At 43.3% G+C, this 19,074-nt stretch overlaps 1 protein-coding gene across 19 annotated transcripts in view; it reads right to left on the bottom strand.

Annotated features, from left to right (window-relative positions):
- FBXO25 (F-box protein 25) overlaps positions 1–10,923 on the bottom strand; it is a 74,711-nt gene extending 63,788 nt beyond the window's left edge. For 4 of the 19 annotated variants that reach the window (XM_005562490.5, XM_045397791.3, XM_045397794.3 and 1 more), the window contains exons 1-3: positions 10,801–10,923; positions 9,319–9,443; positions 4,576–4,716 (exon numbers count right to left, since the gene is read on the bottom strand). In XM_005562490.5, the coding sequence (XP_005562547.1) occupies positions 4,576–4,709 (134 nt within the window). In that variant the 5' untranslated portion in view covers positions 4,710–4,716; positions 9,319–9,443; positions 10,801–10,923. Of the gene's footprint in view, positions 1–4,575; positions 4,717–9,318; positions 9,444–10,682 lie in introns of all 19 variants that reach the window. The other 15 variants (XM_005562494.5, XM_074000160.1, XM_045397793.3 and 12 more) reach the window with 7 other exon arrangements.
- Between the last annotated feature and the right edge of the window lie 8,151 nt (positions 10,924–19,074).

Raw genomic sequence — 19,074 nt, 5'->3', positions numbered from 1 at the left:
GGACAAAAAATAAAGATTCAGGATAAAGTTAATAAAGATGAAAATTTTAAAGCAACTTAAGGTTCTGAGAAGAAGTCTGATGGCTCTGGATTTCCTGGTGACACAAGAGATCTGGTTGTTTTGGAAAGATGGGGAAGGAGGTGTGTAGGGAGCCAAACATCAGAGGAGAGTGAAGGAGGTTTGAAATATTGGTGACACAGAGGGGAGTAGAGCAGGCCAACCAAGCAAACACAGTGGGGCTGTGGGCCGCATGGAGGCCCTATAGGCACATAGCAGATGACCAAGAAACATCAGTTTACAGAGTGAGTGGAAGAATAAATGAGTGAGCAAGTGAAAAGAGCAAATCAACGAGTGGGTGAACAAGGAGGAGCAAGCAATGGGAGAATAAATTCAGGAGAAAGCAAGTGAGTGAATGGATGATGTCCCCGCTGTGTTCTCTGGTTGGAATCTTCTTTCTTACATTTATTAGCTGCTCATGTGTTGGTTCATTCAGGGTTGGGAATATGCCATTTGAGTGTGTTTTTTAAAAAAAGACTGGGATGGAGTTTAGGGTATTGGCAAGAGTGTTACTGAAACAATGGATCATGGAATATAAGCTGGACAAAAGGAGACATGAAAAAAAGATGGATAGGATAGAAAAAATAAATCAACAGTTGAGGTGGTAGTCAGAAAATCTGGAAGGTGAGAAGATTATGCTTAAGGACTGGGATGCCCAAATTCATGGGTTTGGACCATGGGAGTGGGTGGCTGAGACAGAGAAGAGGAGAGAAGGAGATGCTAGGAACAAAGAGGACAGTACCAAGGCCAGAGACTGTGAGTCCCACGGGTGGACACTGAAACCACCAGGCAACAGCAGGGATTGGGGTGGAGAAAATGACTGTAATTCTTTGCAGACTCTGACATCTGGTGAGCATGACCATGCAGGGGGTGACTGTGCAGAACAGGATCTGAGCTAGAAAAAGGGAACTTCACCCTTCACGTTCTATGCTTTGGGACACATGAATTTTTTGGTGTTTTTCATTTACAATGAGCACATGTTGCTTTATAACTGACAAAACCCACAAATTTGGGGAAGAGATAATATTAAAGTCAGAGACAACAGTTTACGATCCAGAGAAAATCATTAAGAAGCACTAACAACAAATACTGCTTGAAACAGTTATTGCTGAGTCCAACACTGAAATTAATTTTCTTTTTCTTTCCTGTCACTAAAGAAAGGCTATAAGGAAGGTCATCTGGATTTTTGCTGAAACCTGTAACAATACTCTAAACATCCTAAGGGGAAAATGTCAATGTGCTAACAAGGATATTTACTTAAATGGATACAGGATGTCTCCTCTCCAAGGTACAGTGGCTTTTGAGCCCAGTACATACTTCAAGGGCTAGAAGATCTCCTGAATTCTCTATCCCTCATGGTAACCACAGACTATGTTCACATTCTCATAAGGGAACCAAAAATGTAGCTTCTTCTATCTTGTTTCCTTGGGGGATGCACAATTTAAAAATGCTTTTTACAGAATTCCATTATCTTGGGATATCCTGGGAACTACTAGAGTTGTAGATAATTTTGGTAGAACCTTAAATTTATGATGGCTCCCATTGCCAAGCCCACTGAGAACCAAATTACCAAAATAAATGTTAAGACATTCAAATTTGAATAGAAAATATAATGTTTTATGAGGTATAAATAAAAATAATGTAATAAAAATGATTTAGTAAATTCAATGCAAAGACCCCAGAAGCACCTCTGCCAAAACTGAGCTGAATGTGTTACATTTGACTACACACTCCCTTGTCAAATGTCAACTTCACAAAAGACAAGGAACAACTTCTTATATATCCACAACAATGCCTCTAGTTATACTGAAATAACAATAGGCAATTAAAGTGCCCATAATAACACTGAACGCTGACGGAAAAAGTTAGAAATTCTTAAACATATATAGTATTTAGACACTCTTCTTCAATATCTTTCCTTTATAGGAATCATACAATTTCTGTCGTCAAACATAAAACTGAGTGGCAGCAACACCATGCTGGAGAGAAGACCCAGCCAGATTATTTACTTACATTTCCCCAGCTGAACCTTCAGAGTCCTTCTCAGGGCCACCCTTTTGGCTTATCCACTCAATCTGTGACTCACTCTTTTACTGATCCTGACCCTCTGTCCAGCTGTGCAGACATCACCAAAGGCAGCACTCAACATTTCTCACCTGTCTACTGAAACCCTTAACTGGCTGTCCTCTCTTCAATCTGGATCCCAGCCGACCTACCGTCTATTCTGAATCAACAGCCTAATAAAAGGCTTCCTTAGGTCAGGTTCAAGATGAATCCTCTGTCCACCAAACTATGCTTAAACCTCAGTAATATCATGAATGTTGTTTGAAAGAGCAGCTTAATCAAGGATTCAGAGTATGAACTGGCTGGCTGCCCCCAGATCAACCATGTTGAATTGCTTAATTTCTTACCAATGTTATCTAAACTTTTAATACTAAAATGAGTTGAAAAGCAAGCAGAAGGATGGATACTAAAGGCCTTCTATTTTCATGCACATTCACAAAAAAGAAAATTAACAAAGTTAGGTAGAATCTTGATTACCTAAATTATTTTTACTATAGTTCTTTTTCTACGTTTAGAAAGTCCACCTTAAATCAAAGAATCGGAAGTACTATGTTTCTCAAAGACATGTGGGGGAAAGAGAAGGCCATTTATGTAGTGATTTTAAATGGTGGTTACATATGGTCTTTCTTATCTTTTTAAAATCTATTTTAGGTTCAAAGTTAAATGTTTTTTCCTTCCAGAGAAAGGATTATATCTACTGCAGTTTCAGGTCACCAACAGCCTCTACCCACAGGTTTGGATTTGCATTTTGGTAGGAACGAACAGAAGTCAGAGGAAGATGAACAGGACGGCAGAGTAGGAAATGGGGGGTCCCAGTACCGCAAAGCAACTAGGTGGGGTAAAGGGTGGTGCTGACTAGTTCTCGCTCACTGTGCCCCACAGGCGGCAGCCAGGGTTGCTGTCATAAAGCCTTTTTGCTCAGGGATGCTTGTGTTAACAGCAGCCATTGGTCAAAGGGGTGGATCTGAAGGTAAGTTTGGGGGAAGGGGAAAGGGAGACAGAGGGGTAGCAAGTTATGCAGAGAAAACATATCTTGACTGTATTCTCCAATTCTGTGTGTGCAGAGTAAAAAAAAAAAACAATTCTCAGACATTTAAAATGTGTTTGAGATGATGGGAAAAAGAACACATGAGGGAAAAAACAAATTCCCACAAATTCCTTACTGTAGATGCAGCAGTAACACTGTACTTCAAGCATTACAGCTTTTTTTTAAACTGACATTCTGTAATATATCTCCCCATACTAAAATCCACATTTAATAGTGGCTATTGGGAGTAAATGTGAGACACCTAACATTTCTAGATATAGTCAACCACCTTTAAATTTTTAAAAAATTGCCATAAAAATTGTAAGATAGTAAAAATGACCTAGAAAATTCATAACTGTATAACATTATGCAATACCAACAGCATAATTACAAGTCTTAAATAAGTTTTACAGCTATCAACATTAAATAAATCTTAGCATGGCAGAGAACTGCTACAATATAAGTTTAACATATTATGTGTTATCCTCACAAAAACTAAAATAGAAAATTAATTTCTGCTTCAAATACTGCAAAAGCCAGTCTCTGGTCTAAAGTTACTCAACTTCTGTCAGAAAAACATATGGCCCACCAAGTACACAGTTGATAATTACCCAAATGTAAAATAATATACAATAAATGACTAGACTCATGACATTCCAGGGAGGCTATCTCAACACCTTCCTAGCCCTCCAAATTCTCAAACACTACTGTGGTAGGCACTGCAGTCATCATACTATACCCACCTACCCTGGTTCTGTGCTCATGCAGTCTCTGGTTTTTACCTGGACACATGGCTGGGCCACAACCCCCAGCCTCCCTTGCACTAGTGCTCTAGCCAATAAGGTATGGGCAATAATGCAATGCATGTAACTTTTGGATTGTGCCACTGAAGCACAGGTTGCGTGTCTACCCTTCGGCCCGAGCACAAATGTGGCAGGTAATAAACACACCGTTTTGGACCACGCAGGTAAGACCGCACTCTTGGGATGGCAGAGCAACAAGACAGACTGTGCTTGGCCCCTTGACAACGTTACGAGCAAAGTCATCATGCCAACTCAGGTTTTTAAGGGAGAAAAACTGATGTGTCTTGTGTAAGTCACTATTATTACATCTCTGATATATGCCACCAAAACTGTATATTTTAATTTCCTCAGGTTCCTCAGCTATAATGTGGGGTTAATAATACCTCTCTCCCAGATTACCGTGAGAATTAAATGTTTTAAATTAAAAAAAAAGAAAAAAGCATCTATGTATGAATATTAGGCAATCTACTAGCCTCATTTTTTAGCTAAATAACTTGTTTCTTCACACCAGCCTTCTGGGTGGGCAAGTGTCAAAAGTTATGGAGCTTTGCAGGGACTTGAAAAATAGGTAAGACCATACATGCTAAATTGTCAAATGACTGGTTCTGCTCAGCTGTAACTTACATGCTGTGACTGATGTTACAATGGTTATTCTCTCTTTCAAGTTTCTGACTACATGATTCACATCTCTTCCAGCCATCTTCTGTCTTAATCCAACTCCATCCAGGAGATCTCCAGTCCTGACCCAAAAATGGCATAGTTCTCCTATAAAAAAGTTAATTTATGTTAAAAAGTATATATAATGCACAAGTTTCTTTTCACTTAGAACATTTATTCATTAACTTTAAAGATTAAAGTTCTTAACATTTAAATAGCTGCTCATTAATTAAATGTTGGCTGGACAGTAGTGACAGTGACAATAACATAGTACTTTGATTGTACTAAAGTGATAAAATGGGGTAAGTAAAGGTGGTTTTACTAGCCTAACACTGCATATGCCATGAAAGGTTTACCAGAGGTGACATCCAAGCTCATACCTGAAAAACACGCAGGGGTCAGTGAGTGTGGAATAAGGAATATAATCCCAAACAAGTATTCTCTCTTTGCCAGAAGTTGGGAGCAACCGAAAATGAAATGTACTCATGTTCAGCAACTCCAAGTAGTTCAGTTTGGTTGAAGCTTACAATAGATGAGAGCGAGCAGGCCAGAATTAAGGATAGAGAAGTCATTTAAAGCCTGATCAAGTCAGAGGAGCTGGACACTATTCTGAGGGCAATGAGGGGCCAAAAAAGGGATGTAAGCAGGTAAGTGATTCAATTAGATTTGTGGCTTACAAAGAACTCAGTATCACACTGGGAGAACGTATGGGGTGAGGGTCACCTGGAGGAAAGGAGTTAGGACTGGAGGCTTCTGAATGTTGGCCTTTGAAAGGTGAGAGTGTACAGTGGCAGAAGAAACAGAAGAGCAGAGACTGCAGAAACATTTAGGAGACAGAGTCAAACAGCACTCGACGACTGGCTGGAAACGTGAGGAGGAAATCAAGGAAGTTATCTAGATTTTGTTTTGTAGCTTCTGGTTCTGGGATAAGGCACACAGAAAGAACAGCAGGGTTTTATTAGGGGAGGAGAGATAAGGGATATTAATTTCAGCTTTGGACATGCCTGTTCAGTCTGAAATACTAGACTCCAGGTATAAAAATTATGACTTAAAAAATGATGCAACTTTGTGATTGACTTCATGAAGTTCATGATTTGATAAGAGCAAGACCTCGAATGCTAGTTCTTCCCATTGACTCGATTTCTGCTCCTCTTGGTCAGTGGTTTACAACTACTGCTGTGCATGAACATCACAGGAAGCTTTTTAAACATTCAAGTGCTTAGTCTCATCCTGGTCCAGTTAAATGTGAATATTTGGGGGTGAAGGCTAAGTTTAAGTAGTTTTTAAAGGTCCACAGATGATTCTCATACACAGTGAGACTGTGCATGAGGCTAAAAACCACCTCAGATGTTCACACTGCTGACTGAAAATGTCACATCCCAGAAAGGCTCCCTGACTCCCTCTCCAAACAGCACCCTTCTGCTGCCTCAACACCACCCCTACCAGCCTAAGCCATTATCTATTGCCTTCATAGTTGTAAGGGCTGTCTGAAAAGATCAATGTGTTTATTATCTGTTTTCCTCCAAGAAAATGCAATGTCTCGTTCAGTTCTGTATTTCATTACCTTGAACAATGCCAGGAATACAACAGGAGCTCAGTAAGTATTTACTGAATGAATAAATATATAGATCCATGGTTCAGAAGAGAGTTAGACTGGAGAGAGAGGAAAATCATAAGCATTTAGATACTAATCAAAACCACACAAACAATATCACAGAATATGTAGAGAGGGAAATCAAGAGAGAAAAGAAAAAAAAAAAACCCTAAGAAATATCACCATTTAAGGGACCAGCAGATAAAAGCCAAGTAGGAAAACTGAAAAGGAAGAGACAAAAAGGTACAGGGAGAAGTAGGAAGTCAGGAGAAAAATGTATTTCAAGAAAGAAATGATCGACAGAAACGAAAATGTTATAAAAAAGCCAAGCATGGCAAGAGTTGAAAATATACGTTGAATTTAGCTACAGAAAGGTAGCTGAATTACTCAAGCAAAAGTGGTTCCTGTAATGTGTTATTTTAATTTCATGTCCCGAACAGACTTAAGGGTATTTCATAATGTAGAATATTTATATCATAGAGAATAATGTAGAATATTTACGTCATGGAGAATAAATGAGAGATGAACATCTCCAAACACCACCTCCCAGCTATATCTAGTATAATAAACAAAGAACCAACTATTAAAAGGGCACTTATACAATCCTAGAAGATACAAAAAAAAAAGAGGAAGGAAATTACATAGACTTCAACAATATTCCTGGATCAACCACAAATGCTTAATTCTTGACTGGTGTAGGAAATGTATGATGAAGTAATTATTCTTTACATGAAGAAAATCTCAAACCTTGTTAAACTCACTTATAGCCAAAACATATCTTTTTCAGTCACATAATGATTTAAATTCTTGCTTTAGAAAATACTTTAAATATTCCTTAAATTTCAGCACGATTTTGATAAACTGTCTCACAGATCTGCTTCACAACTACTGAACATCCTAAAATGCAAAACTCAATGGCCACGTTCAGTCAACCTAGAGTTATCTAAAACCGTCTCTAATAGCATACAGCTGATTTTATGATTTTCAAGAACATTCCCACCAAAGGCAGCAAAGACCATGAAGTAGCAGATAACTGTTTGAAGTAGCACCTTGAGTCTCATAAAACACATACAACAGAAAACGGCTGCCAGAACATCTCTGATAATTATTATCTCTCAATATCAGCTTGAAACTGTGGATTCAGAAATCTATGTTTAAAAAAAACCAAGTGGATAATCCTGGAAAATATTGCTAACAGACCAAATACAGGATTACTTCAATGACAAACATTTGAGCACCAACTAAATGTTACTATGCTAGGTGTTCCTGCCCTCAAAAGTGTGCAATTTAGCTAAGGAACTAAAAAAGAACAATAGCAAAACACACACAAATTCCATACAAATGTAATATAATAAAGTATGTTTATGTGTAGATATGTGCGTGTGCATCTATACATACATACACATTATGTCCACAATTTTGTAACTTGTGGTAAAGAGAGAATAACTAAATTTGAGCAGAAAGCAAATCAGTTGGGAAAGCTCTGACGAGAAACTAGGACTTGATCTTCGCCCTAAAGTATGGTTAGATCTTAAATGAATGGAGAAGCAAGGCAAAAAATATCAATCATGGGAATGGTGGGTGAATAAGTATAAAGGTCAAAATGTGCGCCATGATTTGAGAAAAATAAGCAGAAAAGATTGCATAAAATGGAGAAAGTTTACGGGAGGACTGGTACATAAGCTGCAAAAATGACTAGAAGCCAGATCATAGAAGAATATCAAAGAATATCAAAGGTGTTTAGACCTTATTCTGTAAGTAATCAAAAGTTTTTCAGCAACAGATTAGTGAGCAGTGTTGTTTTGAGAATAAAAATTTTCTAGGGCTTGTAGGATAGATCAAATGAAAAACATGGAGACAGAAAATAACAACTAGGCAACAAACATCTTGCCAACAGAACCTTATCTAGATGACTTCCTATGTACATCCCGGTATCCTCAGCTAACAAAATATTTTAAAACTTGGTAACACACAAACATCGTACTTATTTGTTGGGATACTATGCCCACTTATCATTTAATACACTTATCTTCTAGTTTCACAATCTCTAAAACATTTATATAAAGAGCCTGCCTAGTGTTTCCATTACTATAACCAATTCTTTTACAACTACCTAAACTCTACAGATAATTCATTTTAGCAACTCAGTGAGAAATGAATAGTTTGGTCTGAATTTCTCAGCTGCTAAGTTTGATTTTGTAAGGGTTGAAAGGAGTGAAATGCAGCCATAGAAATAAAAAAATAGTCCATGCCCAAATTCTTTATTTTCAACACAGAGGAAAAGATTTGTTTTTCTGAAGATATGTGTACCTCACAGATTTGTCATGGTATGCTCTTTGGATCACAATGAAGTTTTATCTTAAAGCATAATCTATACAGCTCATGAACTAAAGCACAAACTCTGGATGCAGATCAAAAAAAAACAAAAAACAAAAAAAACAAAAAAAGACAAGTTGCAATTTAAAAGGTCTGGGGTCTGGATCTCAAATTTTCAAAAATACTCCCAATCTGAGGCATCTGAGTTTATAAATCAGAAAACAATGTTACTAAAGTTTTATAGAATGATGACGACCCACTGCTTTTAATGGGAATGTATTTGTTCAGCTAAAAAATAATGTGAATTGCTAGAGCTTTATACGCTTAATTAAAATTACCTTTGTTTTGGGAATCTGCAAATACAAAAAAACTAGAAATTACTCCTGAAAATTATTAAATTTTTAAGAGCAAGCACTCAAAGGGTGTAGCTTGTATAATTTGCAAATTTTAAGCACATTTTATGCCAATTTATTTCAGAGAGCCTGCAATGATGAACTATTTTAAATCTTCCCTTAATTTCTATTTCATGTGGTAGGACATGTGGGTGAGGTACTTCAGTAGAAAAGGACTTTATGAAGTTCATTTGCTGGTGGAAACTCTTGTCATGACAGACTCAGAACAAAAAAAGGTATTTCCTTCAACAAGCATATTTTTTTCTTAACAATAATAAAGGCAAACATTTATTAGAGCCTACCGTAGGCTAGGCATTACTCTAATCAATCTACATATGTTGTCTCATTTAATCCTCACACTGTCTTCCAAGGTAGAAAACATTATTCTTGTTTTACAAGTTTAATTACCTCTTTTATAGACGAAGACACGGAGGCAAAGAGTTTAGCAGAGCTGGGATTCAAACTGATGGAGTCTCACTCCAGGATCCATGCTCCTAACCACTATATGTTTATAATAGCAGCTCCTGAAAACCCTATAAAAACAGATGCCATTAAATTATAAGCTTTCTAACATTTTTTAACCGTCTATTACATATCACTAATATGATTTCAAGTAATGATGAATCTAAATATAAAGACACTAAAACAAGGAAAACAAGATAGGAAAGAAAACTCCAGTCCATTTCAAAAGACCACATGTGATTCCCTATTTGTTTTGCTTGTAAGTGTGGACAAATTTGATCCAGAAAGGACATCAAAAAAATGGCAAACTGAGGGCCAAGAGTCAAAAATAAGATTTACTCTAAGAAGGACTCAGAGATAATCACAGATTCCTCATGGGAAAGGAAAACATGTAAAGACGAGGAGAAAACAGAATATGAAAGAGTAAACGTCTTTTCTGATTAGGGCCGGATGCTAAGGATTTGGAGGCAGCAAGAGACAGCTTCATAAGGGAAGAAATTATTCTCTAGATTCTTTAGTTTTCAAAATGAGTTTGAATAGGCCCAAGGATAGAAGTGGAATCTAATTGAGAAAAAGGTCAAATTGAGCTTACTGTAGGGGGAAGGAAGCAAACTTAGTGTCTGCTGCAAGAAAAACAAGCATGGAAAAGAATTAAAGGGAGGAGACAGAGCCAGAGCCACAGACCAGGAGTAGGGAAAAAGAAGAGTAAGTTAAGGTAAGCAGCAGACGGGGCAGAGTCGCCTGGAGAAACGCAGGGTCACACCCAGGCAGGTGTCCACCGGCGAAGAGGCAAGGGCCGGGCCCGGAGGGCAAACGCGGGCAGGAGGAGTCCCCGAAACACCTTGTCCAGCGAGGCGGACACAAGCTCGGGCCCGCAAAAGGGCCTAGGAGGGTGGGGGCGGGAAGGGGCGGCAGAAGGTGGGCAGGGGAAGCGGCTGAGGACACGCGGTGCACCTGTGGGCGGCTCCCCGAACCCTCCACACCCGCCGGCCGCCCCCGAGACCCCACCTGACGCGCCCGCGGTCCATTGTCCCCCCCTGACGCGCCCGCGGCAACCCCGACCCCACCTGCCGCGCCCGCGGTCCAACCCGCTCCTGAGGCGCCCGCTGCAACTCCGACCCCACCTGCCGCGCCCGCGGTCCAACGTCCGCACCTGAGGCGCCCGCTGCAACTCCGACCCCACCTGACGCGCTCGCGGTCCAACGTCCGCACCTGCCGCGCCCGCGGCAACCCCGTCCCCACCTGACGCGCCCGCGGTCCCCGGCCCCCACCTGACGCCCCCGCGGCCCCCGCGACCCCCACGTCTTCACCTGACGCGCCCGGCGTCCCCGGTCTTCACCTGACTCGCCCGTGGCCAGCCGTCCCCACCTGACGCGCCCGCTGGTCCCCCGTCTTCACCTGACGCGCCCGCGGCACCCCTGTACCTACCTAGCGCGCCTGCGGCCCCCAGTCTTCACCTGACGCGCCCGCGGCCCCCAGTGCCCACCTGGCGCGCCGGCGACCTGGGCCCGCACCTGACGGCGTCGCGGCGATTATTGCCGGAAGTGGGCCGCTGACTCCCGGCGCGCCGCAGGGAAGCCCCGCCCCTGGCCGCGCTGATTGGCCGGCGCGGATGCGCGTGGCAGTGTTGCTGCCGGGTCCTGACGCCAGCAGCGTGAGCCTGCGTAGTAGGCACCGCCCCTCTGTCCGCGCGTCTAGAGAGCAGGGCGTGGAGGCGCGGAGGCGCGGAGGCGCAGGGTGGGGCTCGGGTTGGCAGGGACGGGCGGGGTCGGTGCCCGCGATCCCTGCGATCGCCCGGAGATGACGGTGAAGACCTGAGATTTAGGCCTGCGCGGCGGAGGACGATGCCGGTCCAGGTCTTCACGGGAGGACGCCGGCCAGGGCCTTCAGGCGTTCGCGTGTCTTGAAGAGGCGCGTCCCGGAGGATGTGCGTGCCCGTGAGAGCATGCGCGTGCCCGCGCCGCGCGGGTCCCACAGGAGCCTGGGCAGCCCCGCCGCCGCATTTCCATCCTGCGGCCGTGTTTCCACCCGGCTAGGCGCCTAGCCCGGGGTGCCTGCACTCTCGGGCATCACTGCGCGCTCACACTCAGCGTTCAGGCACGAGCAGCTTCTCTTTATAAGAACAGTTTGGAATCTTGTCAGATCTTTCTAGAAGGTTGAAATGCCCTGGAAGAGCAGCGTGAATAGTTTTTTCCAATTAGGAAAAAAGAATGTGGGGCGGCTGGAGGGGGAGAGGCAGGCGTGGCCGAGAAGGCCAGGTGATTCCGGGAGCCGCAGCCCCTGTGCCTCAGTTTCCTCCCAGAAACATGGAGGTGGCGGTGAGCTCTACAGGATTTCTATAAGAACAAATGAGTTAGCGTGTGCAAAACATTTAAAACAGCGTCTGGTGTGTAGCAAGCAAATATGAGTATTAGTCTTTTCCTTGTTAAAAATGTGTGCATCTACATTTGGTGCACATTACAGGAAATGTATAGTATGGATTCGTATTTTGGAAAAGTAATTTTAGAAGTTATTTCTGATGTGCTTATTATAATAGTGTTTCTTGACCACGTTTTTAAATAATGTGAAGGCAATGAAGTAGGCAATACTGCTTGCACATCCCCAATTTAAACACCTGTCTGTCCCTCCCTGGCTCTCTCCTTTTTCTTCCTTTCCCTCTCTATTCCTTCCTTCATTCCTTTCAAGGTTGCAGATTATTCCGTTATATAAATGTATCAATTTATTCGAATAGTCTCTATGACGTCTACGATGGGCTTTAGAATGTTTGCAATAGTTTGCCATTATAAATAATGCTCAGGAGCTCTGTGATTTAACTTGTGAAGGTGTATTTACAAATCTATGATTGGATTGTTGTGTAAACCAAAAAGTGTCTGAGGCAGATCTCAATTGATTTAGAGGTTTATTTTGCCAAATTGTGGACGTGCCTGGGGAAAAAGAAACACAGGTTACAGTAGGATTTATGGCCTATACTTTTTTCCAAATATTTAAAGGGAAAAGCGCCAGCAGGAGAAAGATGGGAGAATAGGCTATGAGGCAAGTGGTCACATTCTTCTGAGGCTCTAATGAGAGTACAGCAAATCTAAATTTCACATGTGGAAAGACAGGTATGGGGGAGGGTTATGCATCTATCTCATACTCAGTAGATCTACATTTCACAAAAGATAAAGTAAGCTTTAGGGAACAAAAGGAAGGCTGTGTGTGTGTGTGCGCGCGCGCGCGCGCTTTTCCCTTTGGCGTAGTAAGTTTGGAGGCCTGAGATTTTATTTTTCTTCCACTAATGGGTCAAGGTTAACTGCATATGGAGTATTAGTAGAAATTGCCAAGCCAAGACCCCACCACCACAATAGGGGACACAGTAATATTAAACTTAGCCCAGCTGGCCAGCATCCACACAATTCCTAGTGAAAGAATTCCTGTCTGGATGGTAAAGAGGTAAACTAACTGCAGAAACTCACAAAGCAACAAAAGAAGTCCACAGAATAAGATCAGGAATTCAGAGAGATCCACAGAGTAACAGCAGGAATTCACAGAGTAACATCAGAACCCATAGTGTAATAGCAGAGCCTACAGAGTAACAGCAGGAACCCACAGAGTAACAGCAGGATTCCACAGAGTAATAGCAGGAACTCAAAGAGTAACAGCAGAAACCTACAGAACAGGATCAGGAACCCACAGAGTAACAGCAGGAGGCCATGCCGCAGCTCCCTCCAACATGGGTCAGCATATGCATGATCTTGGGTCTTCTTTGTGTGCTTTCTACCAGGCCTGGGCTTAACTCTGTGCTTGTGAAGAGTAACCCACTCAATGCCCTCTGGAATTTCACCGCTGGAGGAGGAGAAAAACCCGAGGGGCGGGGAGAAACGCATTTGTAAACACGTGGTGCAGCTGGAGATTGTGGAGCAGTTGCCCAGACAGAAGGCTTGGCATGGGGAAGCAGTGACCAGTAGGGAGGTGCCTCCTTAACCACAGAGATTTTTTGGCAATCAATTTGTTGAAAAATCATGTTTTAAAATTTTCTTTAAGCGAAAAACCTTACAGTATCTAAGGAGTTGGGGAAATGTAAGCCCATCGTTACGGCCACTGTCCAGAGTTAGAGCTCCTCCTGGCAGGAAGCTTGGGAGAGTGCTGGTCACAGTGTACCAGGTGCCCCCTGCCTCACAGGGGCTTAGGGTGGTGGTGAGCACAGGGGACCCATGCTTCTCCAGTGCACACTACACAGTTGTCTCCTCTGACCTTCCCAAATGCTGCACAGACAGGTGTAGTCCCTGACTCTCAGGACAATGTAGACTTGGTTTCCTTCCAGCACAGGGAATCCCTTCCTTCTTCCTGTTCCTGCCTCTCTGAAGCATGTGGTGTCTGTTTAATGGGGTCTTTACACAACTTGGGAAGACTACTTCTGCTTTCCATGCAGTGATAATACTGCAGTTAGAAAAAATGAACCAAGCCACCAAAACAAAACACTACCACCTGACGTGGAACTGGGAGGGCAACTCTCAGAGCTAATGCGGCAGCCAGGCACCACGACAGTGCCATGGGTACAAGGAGGAGGTGTCTCAGAGCTAATGCTCTGTGCTGACAGCAGCCAGGCACCACGACGGTGCCATGGGTACAAGGAGGAGGTGCCTGGTTTTCAGGAGATTGCCATCTGAACAGACCCAGGGTGGCAAATAACACAGTGAGAAAATGGGGCCATGAGTGCTGTAATTACCTACAGAATGTTTAGGGGGACTGGGAGAAAAACAATCCCCTCTTACAGAAACCAGTCGTGGAAGGTGCTGGAAGGTTGTACTAGCTGTGAGAGTCACAGGCCAGCAGGCAGCTCTAGTGAACTCAGGCAGGCCAGTTTGCTTATTTATTTCAAATTCCTCAGTCTTAGGTCTCCTTATCTTTTAAATAAGGAGTTAGAATAGAATTTGGGGGCTGTTCACTCAGGCACCCATGGTGGCTGCAGCACAAGGAGTGAGTGGTGCCAGGATGGGAAGGATAACATGGAGACTGTATGGCCATTGACGTTTGAAAATCTCTGGTTGCTAAAAAGAATCAATCTACAACAGGATTCATCCCGACAGCAGCCAGCAGGCAGCCTAGACCTGGCGCGCCACAGCTCCTTTAGGCCCTGAACCCCTCTCAGCTGAGCCTGGTAGATGCCAGCTGGCCGGCTGCAGCCCCTGAGTGGAGGTTGGCCGTCCTAGCAATATACTAGGGCAAGCGCACAGCAGACGTGGGACCATCATCTGGATTCCTAGACGTGCAACTCCAAGTGAGCACGTAACCTCCTGAGCTCCAGCTCTCACCTGAAAGCTGAGTTAGGCGCACACACGGGAAGGCAGAGGTGGGCCCAGGGCTGGGCTTCTGGTTCCTCTGCTTAAACTCTGCTGCTCCCTGCCCCTCTGCCACCCTGCAAGTTCCTCACTGACCACGCCTGTCTCATATGTTCTCTCTTCCTCCTGACCTCCTGGGGACTTCAGAAACCCAGTATCTTAAAAAAAATCTGTTATTTTAGGTTAAGGGCTACATGTACAGGTTTGTTACATAGGTAAACTCATGTCTTGGGGGTTTGTTGTACAGATTATTTCAACATCCAGGTATTGGCCTAGTACCCAACAGATATTCTTTCTGATCCTCTCCCTGCTCCCACCCTCCCACCTCAAGTAGGCCCCAGTGTGTGTTGTTCCCCTCTATGTGTTCATGTGTTCTCATAATTTAGGATATGAGGATAATGGCCTCCAGTTCCCTCTATGTTCCTGCAGAAAACAGGATCTCGTTCTTTTTTATGGCTGCATAGTATTCCACAGTGTATATGTAGCACTTTTCTTTTTTATCCAGTCTATCATTGATGGGCAATAGGTTGATTTCTTCCCTTTGCCATTGTGAACAGGGTGGTGTGGGCTTATGGTCCCAGCTACTCAGGAGGCTGAGGTGGGGCGGTTGCTTGAGCCCATGAGGCAGAGCTTGCAGTAAGCTGTGGATTGCAATGAACATACACATGCATGCATCTTTATGGTCGAACAATTTCTATTCCTCTGGGTATGTACCCAGTAATGGGATTGCTGAGTCAAATGGCAATTCTGCCTTTAGCTCTTTGAGGAATCACCATACTGCCTTCCACAATGGTTGAACTAATTTACACTCCTATCATCAGCATATAAGTGTCCCTTTTCTCTGCAACCTTGCCAGCATCTGTTATTATTTGACTTTTTAGTAATAGCTATTCTGACTGGTGTGAGATGGTATCTCATCATGGTTTCAATTTGCATTTCTTTTTTTTTTTTTTTTTTTTTGAGAGGGAGTCTGGCTCTGTTGCCCAGGCTGGAGTGCAGTGGCCGGATCTCAGCTCACTGCAAGCTCCGCCTCCCGGGTTTACGCTATTCTCCTGCCTCAGCCTCCCGAGTAGCTGGGACTACAGGCGCCCGCCACCTCGCCCGGCTAGTTTTTTTTTTGTATTTTTTAGTAGAGATGGGGTTTCACCGTGTTAGCCAGGATGGTCTCGATCTCCTGACCTCGTGATCCGCCCGTCTCGGCCTCCCAAAGTGCTGGGATTACAGGCTTGAGCCACCGCGCCCGGCCCAATTTGCATTTCTCTAATGATCAGTGATACTGAGCTTTTAAAAATGTGCTTGTTAGCCACATGTATGTCTTCTTTTGAAAAGTATATGTTCGTGTCCTTTGCCCACTTTTTAATGGGGTGTTTTTTTTTTTCTTGTAAATTTAAGTTCCCTATAGATGCTGGATATTAGACCTTTGTCAGATACATAGTTTGCAAATATTTTCTCCCATTCCATAGATGATCTGTTTTCTCAGCTGATAGTTTCTTTTGCTGTGCAGAAGCTCTTAAGTTTAATTGGATCCCATTTGTCAATTTTTGCTTTTGTTGCTATTGCTTTTGGTGTGTTCGTCATGAAATCTTTGCCCTTTCCTGTGTCCAGGATGGTATGGCCTAGGTTGTCTTCCAGGAAACTCAGCATCTTATGATTTGTTTCAGTTATTTAAATCTTAGCCCAGCCCTGCTCTCTACTAAAAAAAAAAAAAAAAGAAAAAGAAAAAAAAACCTGAGTTCCCCATGGAGACTGAAAGCCCTCTGAAGGCGAGACGAAAGTCTTATACTTTTTGGAGCCTTGAATATCTACCTCTAATGGTGGAGAAGGAATGGAAAGAGAGATGCAACAGACGGGCTGCAGATCTAGCTGGAAATGCACAATCCAAAGGGCACAATTTTTGCTGAAACGCCGGGAGGGGCCAAGGCCACAAAGTCATGTCAGATGTGGCATCAGTGTTTGCTCATCATGTTAATGGTTATTTCCATGGTGGCATGGCTTTTTTGTTTCTCTGTTGCCTTACATGAGATCCGAGCAATGAGATGCACACAGCCCAGGCAGGGATGGCAGAATTCAGACCCAGACCAAACTCCTGGCTGCAATTTGCTCATACAACAGATGGTGTCTCTCTCTGTTGTCATTTGAGCCTGGAATTCCTAGACCTCTCTCCCTATGTCCGCCAAATATGAGGCCACTGGTGGCTGGGTATCCAGGCAGCAGGACCTCTCAGCTGGCCCTCAGACAGCCTCTGATTTCACTCACCCAGATCTCCTGCCCACTGTGACTGGAGGGGAGAGGCAGCTCTCTGGGGTCTCCTTCTGAGGGCGCTAATCCCATTTACAAGAGCTCCTCTCCGTGACCTCATCACCTCTCAAGACCCTGCCTCCTAACACTGTCACATGGGGATTAGGATTTCAACATAGGAATCTTAGAGGGGAACCAAACATTCAGACCCTGGCCATGGCCCAGGTAGCCAGGGGCATTATGTCCAGGGTGAGCTGAAAACCCAGCTCTTCTGAAGAGGGGCAGGAGTGTGAGGTAGCCCTTATTTGTAGCGTTTGCTAATTTCTGTTATGTATAGACTCCAACCACGGCTAATTTCACACTGCCCATGAGACAACACTGAATGAGAAGCCGGGAAGGGGTGCACTTGGTCCACTCCCCCAAGCCAATTCCAGCCACCGCCAGCCCCGCACTGGGCCTGTGCCTATTGTAAACTATGAGAACTGTTGGTGTTTTCTGTTCATTAATGAGTCTTTATTCTAACACATCTTGAGAAGAATGTTTCCATGTGCCAGACTGTCCAGGAGTGGGAATTTTCCAAGTTTCCAGTTAGGGCCACTAGTTGTACAAATGATGACAACTTGCTACAGATGCCGCGCCACCAGGGTTTTGGCAAAGAAGCTAGTAAACCGAAGATAGGAAAATTGCGTGTTAAACAGCATGGGTTTTTCCAAGCGGTTTTGTCAGCAGAAGTTTATTCCTTTTTGATTGAATTTAAAAATACAGAAAAAATAGAAAGGCAATATTTTCTAATGCAACTGGTCTTAGCAAATCATTATGGTGATATGCTGCACATTCTGGAAAATTAATTTGGCTTATAGAAATAATATGATGAAATGGTTAATGGGCATTCTTCCAATAACTTCTGGGAGAAAAAGAAATTAAAGCCAATTCAACTAGCAGAGATCCTTACTAAGTTAGAAGAGAAAGTAGAATTGAATAAGTGAAGATGTCAACACAAATGATTCCAATCTTTTGGAGAAAAATGCCTGATGTACACATGGAAAAGGTAAAATCGGGACGTAGAAATTTAGCTTCTCTATTTAGGTGAGAACCTCCGCTCCACCGGGAGGGCTGAAGATGGCAAGGGGGATGGATTCATGCCAACTGGGGTCTGGATCTTCAGAACGAAGTTGGTGAAACAACTTGGCTTGAGGAATAAGTCGGTATAAAGGCCAAAGTTTATTTCATATATCCCAGGACCCAGGCTTGCCTGGACAGCCAAGTTCAGTGTCTCTGGCTAGTTGTAAATGAGGGAGGCACTTCCCAGCCTAGTAGCAGCCTCTTCTCTATTTGCTAACCCACATTTTCCACTTCCCAGGTGTCTTGATCCACCTCTGTAGATAAGTGAAGCAAAGAATAGCAAAAATACCCACACTTCTGCCTGTTTTCCGAAAAATTATCTATACTTTTACTCAACAGAACCAGGGCTCTGATGTTGCAGTCCACATGTGCATAAGTTTATTGTCTCAATTTCTAGGAGGGAGCCCTGCCAAGCAAGTAGAACACAATGTAGGGTCTTCTAAAGATCACCTTAAAAGGCATGAATAACAGTTAAAATACTAATGTCTCCACATGAATCTAAGAGAATTATCAGTGAATTTACACGATAATTTCAAAAGGCAGAGACATTTGGGCACCAAAATTGGGATTTTTGTCTTCAATTAAACTTCAGATTGGCACTTCCTAGTGTCAGGAGTGGGCTCCATTTTCTAGTCCCACCAAAGCACTGGTGGGGATATTTCCTCCTCAGTCACTAGGTTCTTAATCCAGTGCCCCTCCCTCTCATATGGAAAGTAGCTTGCACATGTTCTGGGCCACGGTCAATAGAGGGCTCCCTGTGTAGCTACCTAGGTGGGACTTGGCAAGGTCTGTGTCTTTCTGCTGTCTGATCCATGACTAATGCATAGCCAGCTACTGATGGAAATTCCAAAGCACATTGATGGGAGAAGAGCAACTAATAGGGCCACTAGGCATGAGTGACTTTGTGAAGCTGCTCAAGTGATGTTACAAAGACTGAAGATATTAGCTTAATTTCTGTGCATTGATTCCACTTCCTCATGTTGTACTGTTCCTGTTTGGGAAGCAAAAAAAAAAAAAAAAG

The sequence above is a fragment of the Macaca fascicularis genome, chromosome 8 (genome assembly GCF_037993035.2).
Source record: "Macaca fascicularis isolate 582-1 chromosome 8, T2T-MFA8v1.1".
Taxonomy (NCBI): Eukaryota; Metazoa; Chordata; class Mammalia; order Primates; family Cercopithecidae; genus Macaca; species Macaca fascicularis.
The sequence above is the reverse complement of the archived record's forward strand: the minus strand, read 5'-3'. Positions and strand labels throughout refer to the sequence as shown.